Source organism: Protomyctophum parallelum, assembly GCF_964188405.1.
Source record: "Protomyctophum parallelum genome assembly, chromosome: 1".
Lineage (NCBI taxonomy): Eukaryota > Metazoa > Chordata > Actinopteri > Myctophiformes > Myctophidae > Protomyctophum > Protomyctophum parallelum.
Genome location: NC_139697.1, coordinates 79,498,595 through 79,512,217, shown reverse-complemented (window position 1 = coordinate 79,512,217; position 13,623 = coordinate 79,498,595). Strand labels below are relative to the sequence as shown.

Below are 13,623 nucleotides of genomic sequence, written 5' to 3'. Positions count from 1 at the left end.
AGCGTCCATCTGTGGGCCGTGTCCACCGGCCACGGTGTCCACGGCTTGTGCTGGCAGGATGCTGCGTTGCGCGCCGGAGTCCACCAGCAGCCGCCGGCCAGATGAAGAGTCGGAGATGAACAACAGCTTGCAGTCCCGGCCGGTGCTCATAGCTGCTAATGAGCGCCGGCCCTGAAGTTTCCCTGTGCCTTGAAACTGCATGGTTTGCGACACTGCTTGGCCTTAGCTCCAAACCTGGCATGATAATAACAGAGCCCGTCGTCGTTTTGGCGGCGGGCTGTCACCGCTGCTGCGGTGTCTGCATAGTCCTCCAGGGGTGGGGGCGGGGTCGCGTTGCTCTGGTGGGGCAACAGGGCATGGACAAACTGCTGTCGGTTGGCGAGGAAAACCCTGTCCGCCTCTGCCGCCAGGCCACGATAATCCTTGGTGGAAGAGAGGGGGGAACTGGCCAGTGCTGTGCGCACAGGCACCGGAAGCTGCCGCAGGAAAACGTGTGTAAACAGAAAGGATGGATCAGCTGATCCCAGCACAGACAGCATTCTCTCCATTAACTCAGACGGTTTCCCGTCTCCGAGGCCGTTGAGAGACAGCAGACGGTCCGCCTTCTCTAGCTCCGACAGCTCGTATAGTTTCAGCAGGAATGTCTTTAATGCCTCGTACTTGCCGTCAGCCGGTGGATCCTCCAGTAGCATCATTGCGCGAGCGGTGGTCGAAGCATCCAACGCCGACACAACGTGGAAATATTTCGTGGCATCCTGGGTTATTCCTCTCAGGTGGAATTGAGCCTCGATGTGTTGAAACCACGGCCGTGGGTTTTGTTGCCAAAAGTCGGGCAGTTTGACCGTAGCAGCATATATGTTTGCATGAACGTTAGCTGCGCCGTTAGCCCCGGCGCCGGCGTTGTTGTCATCCATAATTGTTCGAAATCACGTCAGGGTCACCAATGTGGGGTCGGAAACAGCGAGACAAGAAACCCGAGTTGCGTAGAGGAGTTTACTTATCTTCCACATAAATACAATACAGATACTCTGCAGTGAGAACAACAACAACACCGTAACCCGGAACCGGAAGCACTGAGTCCTCCATGTTTTTCCCGTGCTCTTAAAGGCACCATTACCCCTCGGGTGAATGTCTCTCACAGTCTCTCACAGCCTCTCGATGTGGGTCACCACAATATATAATTTATTTATTTCAGTACAGAAGTATAAAAACTATGATTTTTGTTTTTAAACTTGATGTGTATGCAAAGAGTATTTCACTCTTTATGGAATCAGCAAAGTAGAGACTTGCTGGCTATGGGAAGAGGGGACTCTTATTTAGATTGTGTAATTTCTAGGAGCTCATGGAAGCCTGTCTTTCTCAGGCTGATTTACACCATAGTGACAAGTTGTCCTTTTGCGTGTATTTGTGAAATGGTGTTGGAGGAGACTGTCCACGACCCGTCATTAATGTCTTGGAAAAGCAAGCGGGAGCTGAATAGTATTGTCTTGTGTCTCGACTCGACTCCACTTAAACCTTACATGTTTCAATGACATCTACACCAAATCTTTCCTGAAAATGGCCAATCTACAATCTCTCAATGCATGGCTTTGCACGCTTCTACTATAGCTCTGCAATTTTTCAACTATTATTATAACATGCCCAGAATAAGGACGCTAGGTTCGAAGTGATTAAGATCGAGTACGGGAGGAATGCAAATCCTAAATTCTTTCTGAATAGCGATGTCGAAGCTGGGTGTGAAAACTTGGCAGCTTATACTAACGTTATGACCTCTTATTGCCCTTCTTCTCTTCATCCCTGCCAGCACTTCCAAGGCAGCCAACGACCTGCTGGACCTGCAGCCAGCCTTCCAGCAGCCACTGCCCCTCTCTACCGGCATACCTGCTGCAAACTCCTGGGGAGGTGAGAGCTCTGCAGTCTGCACGCTGCCTGGCACCACCTCACACCACGCGGGCACCAACACCTCAGTCCACGCGGGCACCAACACCTCAGTCCACGCTGGCACCACCACTCCACACCGCCATGCTTGCACGAGCACAATGTCGCTGTCTGGTGGAAACCATGTATATGCATTGTCCAAAACCGTGCCCTTTCAGGGGAAGAACCTGCATTCAATGGATTTAATGGTGTTATTTATTCACAAGCTCTTGTTGATAACTTTTCATTTTTCAGTATTTAAAAAACCCCCAAATGGCATATCTACAAGCTCACAATTTGTCGCTTTGTGGAGCGGCTATTTTTTGCTACTTTTGTGTGACTCTGTAGTTTGACGAAGTAATGTTTTAATTATGAAACCAAGAAACGATGAGTCATATTTGTCAGGTGAAACGGCGCCGTCTCTGTTGTGCATCCTTCCTGCTCTCGTGTGCGTATAGGTCAGCCCTTCCGTGGTGCGTGTGTCATAGCTTAGGAGGCAGCCAATCATGACTGGGTCGCTACTACGCGATTGGTTGGGGCAGCGTTTCAGAGTATGGGGTCAGACGCCCTATGGCTTAGGCAGCATGGCGTGGGACTCTCATTGATGACTAGGGCGCTTCATTGATGACTACTGTAGGTCGCTTACATTTCATGAGCTTTCATTAGTCAGGTTTCACCTGAAAAAAACCCATGTTGAAATATGGAGATGCAAGGTTTCTGCCAGACAGCACGCGCGCAAGCACACACACACACACACACACACACACACACACACACACACACACACACACACACACACACTTCTCTCTCTCACTCACACTCTCTCTCTCTCTCTCTCTCTGTGTGGGCATGCTCATTGACGCACACACGCTCTACAGCTCACATTAGTAGTCCCAACATGAACATGCTCCTTCCTCTGGAGTCTGTGTGGGCAGCATTGGTTTGCTTAACATCATTTATCACTTATTATGCATTAACACACTACATCTGAATAAGAGCAGACAATGGCCAAGAATAGACCTCTTACTTAGCATTACTCTTATTCATGGTTGAGATTAGAAAATGCACACCTTGAGTCTTTATTCCTTAATCTGCTGAAATGTGGCTGTAATTTATCATGTCTTTCTGACACGTTGGCAAAATATTAATTTAATCCGTATGCACCCTTTGTATATACCGTAGAGAAGTTAACAAATACATATTGTTTTGTATTACTCTGTGAATGGTTGTCCTTCCTCTGCACCTTGAAAATGTTTTCCATCCCCGATTTAGTTATTCTAAATGACCTTTTGCAAACCCTAAAGAGAAGGTCCGCACCCCGTCTTAATGCTCCCAAAATAATTTAATAACAGAGCGGTCAAACAATAACTATGTTAACAAACCCTGCCTCAAATCTTGCCTGTGTCCAATTTTACTGTACCTCAGCAACAGTTGCTATTTGAAGAAGGTCCTTCAGACTTGAACAAAATGGCAAAACGCCATTTTGAAAGCTGGGTGCCTTTTCGCTGTTGTCCCATGTTCACATTTGGATATTATGAATAGATCCCTCATTGCATTCCCCTTGGTCTGGTGGATATTGCGGAGGTATTAAAAATCATAATTGCACTGCTGGTAGCATGCTCTAAACGATTGGTCAAGACGCTCAATGCGCTTGTGCTTTATATAGTTTTATTTCAGCGATCTGCAGGCAAACGTGACAGTTTGGAAGAAAGGTTGTCTGAGGAGGTTAGGAGGTACCAACCTCTATAATCCCTCGCCCTCTACTAAGGGATATAGCATTTAGAGAGGGAAGATGGAAATTCATCAATAGAGTGCGCACTTGGTTGGTTACTGTGAAATCTCTGTGTCAAAGCACGTCAGAGGGTGACGTAAACAAACAGCGGAGATCTTCACTGTTCCAGTAGTGTGTATAAAGTGAGCGCCTCTAATGTTCCGAACCTAGAGCAGAGAGGCAGTGAGTAGAAAACGGTTTTGTCCAACAGTTCAACTTCCGTTTGGAGTATGCTGGTGCTGACAGCTGTAATGTGATAATTTCCCCATTTCATGTGTTCCCAAGCCAATCTGCCTCAAAACCCTTCCTCCAAATCGCGGTGATTGGCAGAGACGCTGTAGGGAGCAGTGGGTTTGCTTCACGTTAACGGTTAGAATAGGTTAGAATCGTTAGAATAACCGTTAGAATAGACTTCTAACCGTTAGAATAGGTTAGATTCTAAGTTAGAATCTAACCTATTCTGTCTACCTCATGTTGCCAACTCGGACGGTTGCAGGACATTGAGAATCCTTTTCCACCAAAATAACTTTGATAGTTTATATCACATCTGCATCTTCCAACCTGAATAGTGACACGTCCACTTTGGTTCCCACTTCAGGGCAAGAAGAAGTATTTTTTTTAAATTCCAGTTCCGAGCCAACTTTTAGGGGTCTGAACCAATGAATTTAGGCAGGAAAAAAGAATGGAACCTGTTGAACCCTGGTGGAAAAGGGGCTTAAGTGAACAAAAACTATGCGTAGCTCCCGTTTACATACCTGCAGTTAGGACGGCCATAGCAACAGTAACCACTGTAAGGTGGGTGGGACTTTTGGAACGAGTCAATTCCAGTGCTTGTGTATGTTGTCCCTCTCACTTTCAACCCCTATAGATGTGTAGACCAGTGGTTCTCAATGTCCTGCGGGGGACCACCAGGGGTCCACATTTTTGCCTACCCAGGCTTTTATTTTCGTTCGCTACAGCTCAAAAAATGAAAAATGGAACGCGAGACATTTCCTGTTCTAGTAGTGGGAGTGAACTACAGGGCAGAGGGGCGTCTCTCAATATAGTGACGTCAGTTTTCTCCGCGGTTCTCTACCAGGGAGGGGAGGCGGCAGAGGGGGGGCGGACAGACGGACAGGCTCTGATCGGTGAACCAATATTCTCCAGTGCTTGCTCCAAGCGCGCCCACCCCTCTAGAACAGAAGGCCAATCACGCTGACTGGTCCAGCGTGGAGCCAATCACGCTGACTGGGCCAGCGTGGAGCCAATCACGCTGACTGGGCCAGCGTGGAGCCAATCACGCTGACTGGGCCAGCGTGGAGCCAATCACGCTGACTGGGCCAGCGTGGAGCCAATCACGCTGGCTGGGCCAGTGTTAGAGTAGAATGGAATCAGTGGTTCCACTGATTCCATTCTACTCTATCAGAATAGGCAGACCATTTTGACCGATGGTGGTCCTCAGACCTGGCGTTCTCAAATGTCTTTGGCTCAGCTCACCTCTGTAACCATCCACGGCACCCATGACATTGTTAATTTTTAGAACCTTATGACATATTATTACGCTATGTAAATATGTGAAACCTTCCCTCTAATATCCAGTACGTCACGAGGACAACTTGAGAGAATATCCGTTTCAGTTAGGACAAAACTTTTTTACTTGGCAGCTCCAATTCTGGGGGGAAAATGTGCCAAAGTCTACAACGCGGATTGTGAGCTTGTAGATCTACTATTTTTGGTGAAGAGACTTTGCGTACTGTAGTGCTTAGAGCATATGCCTTTCATGCAGAAGGTTGTGGGGTCGCAATGGGTTCCTAACACCAGATCAGACTGTTCAGATCTGAGCCAAGTCTCCTGAGGAGGCGTGTCTGAAGCCGGTCCTGGACGGGGTATCCGGACATAAAAACAAATCATCAGACTTTGTGTACTGTAGATGGAAAAAGAACGCACCAAGAGCAGTGCAACTCATGTCTGTTTTACTAAGTCTAGAGTCTAGACTTATGCCACTTAAACCGTCTAGACTCTAGACTGTTTAAGTGGTTAAACTGAAGTGATAAGTATTCTGTGACACCCCTGCCTGGACACTTTGAGATACCCTGGTCTACACACTGTATAAAACCATATGGCCCCTCCAATTCACATGGAGTTATCCAAGGTGCTTGTGGGAATCGAACCCCAGTCTCAACCGTGTGCATGAACTGTACCTCTGCGCCACCCGAAACAGTTTGCATCTATCAGCTGAAACACTTATCGCCAGTGCTTGCTAATGGTGAGCGTATCAAAGGTGTGTACACAATGATAAGGTTTGCACACTAAGATAATATTGCTGTTTGTCTTTACATGGTAAAGAATGTAAGTAATTCATTCACGTTCAATGCTGTCAAATTATATCCTTTAACTGTTTAATATATCAATGAATATAAAAAATCACACTTGCGTGAAGTGAGGGGCGCCTGGCCCACATATATGGCAGGGTCACTTTAATTCATTGCCACCTTATACATTACGAGACATGAATGCAGTGTGTTAATGTGTAAACAAAACCAGTCACAAGATGTATTTATATTGACCCACACAACGTCGTATGACTTTTACTGCTGTTGACTGCTGTTAAAAGTCCATAGACTTGGCTGCCATATGACGTAATTGGAGGGGTGCCCCTCAAAAATATACAGTTTCTATGCGTACAGTTTGGGGGGGATTAGAAGCACGTAGATGAGCTAAACTTGAATTGTATTTACTATGGTACATGTTACATGTATTTTCATTCTAGCTACGTGCTGATGGGTGTTTGCGGTCAATGAACTTTTAACTTCTTAACTGTCCTGATAAAACCGAGAAGACCTTTAAACTCTGGACTAGTTTAGTGGTTGTGATAAAGCTGGCTGTCTCTTCCCAGAATTTGGGTCAGTGCAAGCAGAACAGCAGACCTCTGTAGGAAGCGGGATTATCAACCCAAATTCTTCATCTCCCCACTCTGTGTGTGTGATAACCCACTAAGCCCCTTTCGCTCCCTGCATGTGCTCTTACGTCCGATAACCCATTAAAGCCGGATTTATATTTGGATGCGCGCCTGTGTTGTGTGCCGAAAATAGCAGAGCTACAAGCTCACAGCGCGCGTCGCCGTGTGAGCTTCTAGAGTGGCTGTTTTCGGTGTGCACCACGCGCAATAATGTCACGGCTTTCAGTCCCATTTCTGTGCCTGCATGTGGTCTCATGTATGGTAACCCACTAAGTCTCATTTCTCTCCCTACATGTGGTCTCGTGTGGAACTCTGCATGCACTTTTTTTTTTTATTAATTAACTTTTACTCACCTTTTTCTGTGCCATCTCTTTGTGCTTCTTCCTGTCTTCCATATTCCACCTTTCTGTGTCGTCTTCCTCTACACCTCCCAGATCCTTTCGCCTCTGCTGCAGAAGCCATGGAGGAATACATTCCAAACTCAAACCCTTTCCTCACACTACCCGTTGTCGACGCTGTCCACCTGTCCTCGGACGCCCTTAGCATATCCTCTAGGACGCCCAGCCATGAAGCGTTCGGTGGGATTGTAACCTCGTTTTCTTTTTCAGCCTGTGGCTTTGTAACGTTCTATACCCCTGCCTCGTTTCTGCCACGAGTCGCATGACACAATTCATCATTTATTGAGCTTCATTCAACTCTGTAATGATCTGTATTGAAATACTGTATGGCTTGGCAGGGGTTGTGGCGGTCAATATAGGAAGTATCTTTAGATCAGTGATTCCCAAACTGGTCGAGACCCAAAAGGGAGATTAGATGTTTGAAAATAGCAGATCTATAAGCACACAACCCATTGCTTCATGCCGCGTAGCGAGCTTGCATAGCGGCTATTTTCACTACTTATAAATTATTTATTTTATTTATGGAATTTCTTAGATTTTCTTTTTTTAATAACATCTAAAAATCTTTTGAAATGTATGTTTTAAATAAATGTAGGAAAAGACCCAGTGCTTGGGAACCATTGCTTTGTTTAGAATAATTGGATACATGTTGGAGATTTATTTCGTTTTACGTACATATGTTGAGTAAAATGGGGGACGTAATGGAGACTGCAGTTGTACAGTGTTTTTTTTAGGTTTGTATCCTCTTTCTTGTCAAGGGCTCATTAAAGGCTTGTTAGCATCTTGTCACTGTTCTCACATTCAGGGCTTGTTAGCATCTTGTCACCGTTCTCACATTCAGTCAAGTTCTGGCATTCTGCCCCATTCCAAATATTTGTTTCATTGCAAGATAAGGCTATGTTCCCACTGTTTATTTGCATAGCTCTTAGCATTCTTTGACTGAGTCCATTCTACTGGCATTCTAGCGTTGTTTATATATGAAAGGCTGACATGGCTCGTTGTTGTATGAACATATGGACATGTTGCATGGGCCTTGTTCCTTTTATTTATTTTTATCAGCGTTTTTGTTTTTCTCCAGATCATTACAATCCATTTTTTGATTCAAGCTCTTCCCTGGCATCTGACCTCGATACTATTTCAGGTACTGGAGTTGGTAAAAAGTGGCTGGTTGGTTCATGCTTTCTAGGCTTCTGAGCTGAGTGACTGCATCAATGTGTATTAGCAGAGTGTTATGTGGATGATTTGGAATATGCGAATGGTGTGTCCGGACGGATTTAAAAATTTGGACCATAAAGCCCTCCACCCATTAACCACTCAAACCCTAGACATTATACACACAGCAGCAGATGTACAAGCTCATAACGCATCACATTTGCGACAGGTTGTGAGCATGTTGATCGCTTTTGTTCTGCCAAGATATTTGGAATAGAGTGCAAAAAAGAGTGCACCAAGTACAGAGGCAAGCAACTCCTGTCAAGTACATGAAGTATACTGTAGAGGGTTTAAGTGGTTAAAAAATAACCTGCCTGTAAGCATATGCGTGTGCATGTAATCGTGTATACTGTAACTGCTGCCCCGTTTGGTTTTTGGCCGTTAGGTGCCGTTTGGCGTCGGCAGCTTGACTTGTGCTTGGTTAGAAGATGTGGTGATGAATGCCAGCTTCCTCGCCCTTTTTTCTTCTGCAAGTCTCTACCTGTGTTTTTATCTTAACCAGCCTTTCCTCTTGTTGATCTACTATATGTTCCTGACCTTTCTCTACTCCCCCCCCTTCTGTCTCTCTCTCTCTGTCTCTGGTGCTTTGCCTTCCTCCTGTTCTTCCCGTCTGTGCATCAGACTCTTTCTGTGGGCCAGGCCCTTATGCCACCACCCCTCTCTTCCAAAATGAGCCCACTTCTGTAGCTGGACTATTCAGAGGTACGTACCCTGCCCACTAGGGGCCTAGTGTTGACACCAAATTTAGATTTTGTTTAGTCATAGATTTTTGCTAGGAACCCAGTTGGGAGTTCTGCCTGATACCCTGATTGTGGCAGTCGGTGTTTCAAGGTTTTTGAAGTGGACTGGGGACTAGGAAATGTTATGTGTTGTGAAGTGGACTGGGGTACTAGTAAATGCTATGTCATGTGTTGTGCTGGTATTGACGGTTACATATAACACAATGTTATCTGTGACAGATTTATGTATCTACCTTTACTAGAAGAGGAAAAAAAGGCTTCAGCTATTCTGTATATGTATGCTGCAATCTGCTGTCACCCTACACGTATGTTACAAGCAGACATAAAAAAGGTGAAAGTGGAGCAAGGAAGTCTGTATGCATTAGGTGTCTGGCTGCATTAAACTTTCATGGCGAAATTGGAATCACCAGACGGAGTAACGAGCTGCAGAGGAATAGGGACACAAGGGACAACCAGTTGACCATATACACACCGCAGCCATTTTGCTCCTAATCATTGATTTGGGTACTCGAGGTGGGGGGAGGAGTACGTTGTAAGGGCAAAATGGCTGTGGTGTGAATATGGTCAATATGATAGAAATGTATACCGGTGACTGTCGGCCAGTTGGGCTTAACCCCTTCCAACAACGTATCCCTATTTGGAGCATGCGACAATAGTCTACATGAAAATAAAACGTCTACAAGCTCAAAGTGTCATGGAGCGAAATTTTTTAAGTGTGTTTCAAGTGGTTAAATATCTGCATTAAAAGTCAAAGCCAGTGTTTTCACTGCAGAGGTGGTTATTTAATATTGGACTCTAGGCTGGGCCAGAACTGCTGAAAGGGTATACGCAGACGTACCGTTCTGTTTACATTCTGCGGTCATGAAAACCGTGCAGTAATTAGTCGAAGAAGTACAGCTTCCAGTGCGAGTACATACAATGGAAGTCCCGGCCTATATTTCGTCTGTAGTATTTTTCCAGGCTTTGGTTCCCATGAGATGAGGTAATACTGGGGACAAGGTTGCGTGGACCTATTATGGAGCGACACAGTTAATCGAATCGATTTATTTGCTTATTAAAAACATAATCAATAATTTATTGAAATGATGGAATAATAATCAATAGCTATTTTGGGAATGTCATTAAGGGAGGAAAAAACATAAAAAAATATTAAAAAACAATCGGCTAGTTTAACATCACCTTTGTGTGTCTAAAATAAGGCTAACTCTTCCCTCCTGTCTCAGCAGGGTTCACAGCCTCCCCAACCCCCCAGCAGACCACCCAGAACAACAGAGGCCTTAACGTTGACTTTGACTCTGTGTTTGGTCACAATGGCAACAACCTGGTCCTGGACTCCTCTGGTAAGTACCTAGGGTTGTCACCATTACAAAGTTATGTTGACTATTAATTGTAACACAAATAATTGCTTCGTAATCACAAATTGCACAGAGCACATGTGACAAATGACTTAAATATACAAAGAAAACACTGACATGTTTAATAATAATTAAAAGAAAATATATATATATTTTTTTACAAAATAACGGAAATGGTTGATTTGCTATTTTTGTTAATGTTTGAAAATGTATGGACAGTTTTCATACTGCAAACGATTGACAATTAAGCAAAGATGACAGGCCTTCCCCTTTTTCTAATCAAGCACAGTCAGTGCTTTTACCAGCCAAACGATTTCAATGTACACACATCTTTTTAGTGTCAATAGCCACTTAATATGGATAATAAGTTAATAATACATTACAGTGGGTGAATTAACAGTGGGAAGAGCACATTGTAACAGGAGGGTCCAAATTCAAATCAATTAACCACTAAATGGTGTTAAACTGTCCTAGTTTTAAAACGAAAGCGTCCCGTTTCTGATTTGGGTCTGTGAGAAATAGATGTCCAGGAAGTGTTACAATGGAGATCTTATTAACTCATGCTAGCATGGTGAAAATAGACGTGACTATGGAACACTCACACACATTATGGCAATGTTGACGAGAACATGATATTTTGTTGAGGCAAAACAAATATTAAATAATCACCAGCCAATGTGTCGGGTGGTTTATTAAACTTACACGCCAAATGAAAAATATAGTCTCATTTGGTGCTTGCCGTGCTTGGCTGGTAGCCTATTACTTGCGGACCTGCACACAAACAGGCTTGCTGTCCTCAACCAATCCTTTAGTTGGTCTGATGTATTCTGCTGCCACCTATAGGTTTGGGGGACAAATCACATGTTCATTGGGTCTTTGGTGAATAATGAATCTTGGTTTATGTACAACTGCTGCTGTGTTTCTACCATTAAATGTTTGGAATGAAGCCATTCCATAACGGTCTTTTTCATGACTCAAACAGAATGTAACATTGAATGTGCTGTGAAGTGTTGTGGTGAATTGAGTATTTGGTCACTCTTTGAGGCTGTTGACAACTGGCATAATATGAAATACACTTTATACCTTCACTTTTTTCATTTTTCTTTAAAGTACTCAATCGAAGAGATGTAGTTGTTTAGACCAGTGGTTCTCAAATGGGGGTACAGGCAGTACGTGAGAGAAAAACTGGAAACTGTTTAAATGAGCTCTCATTTTAACTTTAACGTTATATTCTTAAATATATTCTTCAAAAAGTGTATCATTCATTCATAGCATTCAAATTCAAAAGTAGCAAAAATAGCAGATCTACAATCTCAAACCACAACGCTGCAACTTTTGTAATGCTCTGTAGTATGGCAAAGTAGGGCATTACTTTCCCCAAAAAAGGTCAACAATATGCTAGATTTTCTCCTTTTTTAAACCACATGTTTAAGTTGAGTAAAGTGGGTTGGGTACTTTGATCCAGAAATCAGGAAAAGGGGGTACTGAAGCCTATGTCCTTTAACATGTACAGAACATCTCATGGTGGTTACTGTTATATTAGGATTTGGTGTGGACATTAACCAGTGTGGATTGACACTTGCACTTGCACATCTGCAATTGATGTACTCGAGACAATGTTGGCTTATCCATCTGTATAGTTGCTCACTTGTAACCATTTCAGAGAAGTACTGTGTTGACTTATCTGAATAGTTGTTGACTTGCACATAGTTCAAGGAAGTGAGTGCTCAAGGCAAATTGAAAGTGTTTTTGGGGCTTTTTTGCTTACGATCTCACAATTCTATATATTCTTTTCTTCCTCCTCATCACGGGGTAAACGCACTCTGGGGCCTTGGCTTTTGCATGGCATATGCATGACTTGGTGAGTTGATGTGACACACACATTCCTCTTACACAGTCTTGGTATGATTGTTTTTTTTGTTTTCTCTCAGTCCCACTTGCTTTGCCTCTCACTTACTGTCCTCTGTTGTTTGTGGTATTGTGTACATGTTTTGTGCGTGTGGTTCTGTATCCTCGTTCTGTCGTCCTCATGTGTTGTCTTCACCCGGTCTGTGGCCCCAAACCTTCCCCTACGTCCTGCCCCCTTTTCTTTAAGAGGATATTTTAGACGGCCTCCTAAAACCATCAGTGGCCAACTCACCCAGTCAGAGCTTGAATCTCGGCTCCCTATATCCCAGCAAGCTGGTGTCTGATGACCTGGACTCTTCACTGGCCAATCTGGTTGGTAGTAAGTACCCATTATCCACTTAACTTATTGACTGCCAGCCCTCCCCATGCCCTATTCTTGCCTTTTTCGTTATAACTTACCTTTTCAAGACATATTGCAATGAAATAATTTGTGATAATATGATATGATACGTTCTGGTGATTTATTTGTATACGGTTTGTGTGGATTAATTCCCTTGCTTCCTTTCCCCATTAGATCTGGGAATTGGTAACGGTACGGCGAAAAAGTAAGTATTTTATTTAGAAAATCCCTCAATTCTGGGCCCTACTAGGCTAGCACTGCGTGTGACCTTATTGATTCCTTTTTTCCCCAGTGACATGCATTGGAGTCAGCCTGGTGAGAGGAAACTCACAGGTGGAACTAACTGGCAACCCAAGATGGCCCCTTCCACCACGTGGAACCCTGTGTCCATGGTATGGATACTTCCACATGAAAATACCTTTTATTTTTGTCAATCTAATCATTAGAACCATTTGATGGGGCTAACGAGATCTGCAAGCTCTAAAAGTGCATGAATGTTCTCCCCGTGTCCCCTATAGTCTAGTAGCCAGCCCATAGAGCCCCATTGTGAACCCGGACATGTTGAGTACACCAAGGTTTTATGTTAGAAATGTTTAGTATGGGTCCCCAGCATGTAGAAACTGCTGGATGCTACCTTGCATATGTTGAGCAATTTTCATAATTGGCATAATATGTGACCATACCATTAACAACCAATTTCATCATACTTTATGTAGCATGTGATGTGTCAAACTAGGGGGTTTTCATGATGCTGAATCCATTCCAAGCATTAGTTTTGCAAAAAAACATTCATTGGGCTAAAAACGGCCAATGCCGTCATCACAAATTGATGTCAGCACATTTCCTTCCACGTGCTACGTCCAGCCAGGGAAACTCCCTCCTGTCAGGTGTAAAGGAGCAACTTGGACACTCAGGCATGAAGGAAGCATGAGTTCAAGTCCGTTGCTCTCCCCATGTCCCCCATATATGGGGACTAGGTTGGCGGAGGGTGTGTAGAGCCCAGGATCACATTAGATAATTGACACAGGGGTGAAAAATGGGTTA

The 13,623-nt window shown here is 44.1% G+C and overlaps 1 protein-coding gene across 20 annotated transcripts in view; it reads left to right on the top strand.

Moving 5' to 3' along the window:
• picalma (phosphatidylinositol binding clathrin assembly protein a) overlaps positions 1-13,623 on the top strand; it is a 57,763-nt gene that overhangs the window by 36,201 nt on the left and 7,939 nt on the right. For 3 of the 20 annotated variants that reach the window (XM_083763956.1, XM_083763960.1, XM_083763941.1), the window contains exons 13-20: positions 1,805-1,902; positions 7,061-7,204; positions 8,103-8,165; positions 8,858-8,938; positions 10,200-10,316; positions 12,427-12,558; positions 12,754-12,784; positions 12,872-12,971. In XM_083763956.1, the coding sequence (XP_083620082.1) occupies positions 1,805-1,902; positions 7,061-7,204; positions 8,103-8,165; positions 8,858-8,938; positions 10,200-10,316; positions 12,427-12,558; positions 12,754-12,784; positions 12,872-12,971 (766 nt within the window). The remainder of the gene's footprint in view (positions 1-1,804; positions 1,903-7,060; positions 7,205-8,102; positions 8,166-8,857; positions 8,939-10,199; positions 10,317-12,426; positions 12,559-12,753; positions 12,785-12,871; positions 12,972-13,623) is intronic. The other 17 variants (XM_083763957.1, XM_083763952.1, XM_083763959.1 and 14 more) reach the window with 13 other exon arrangements.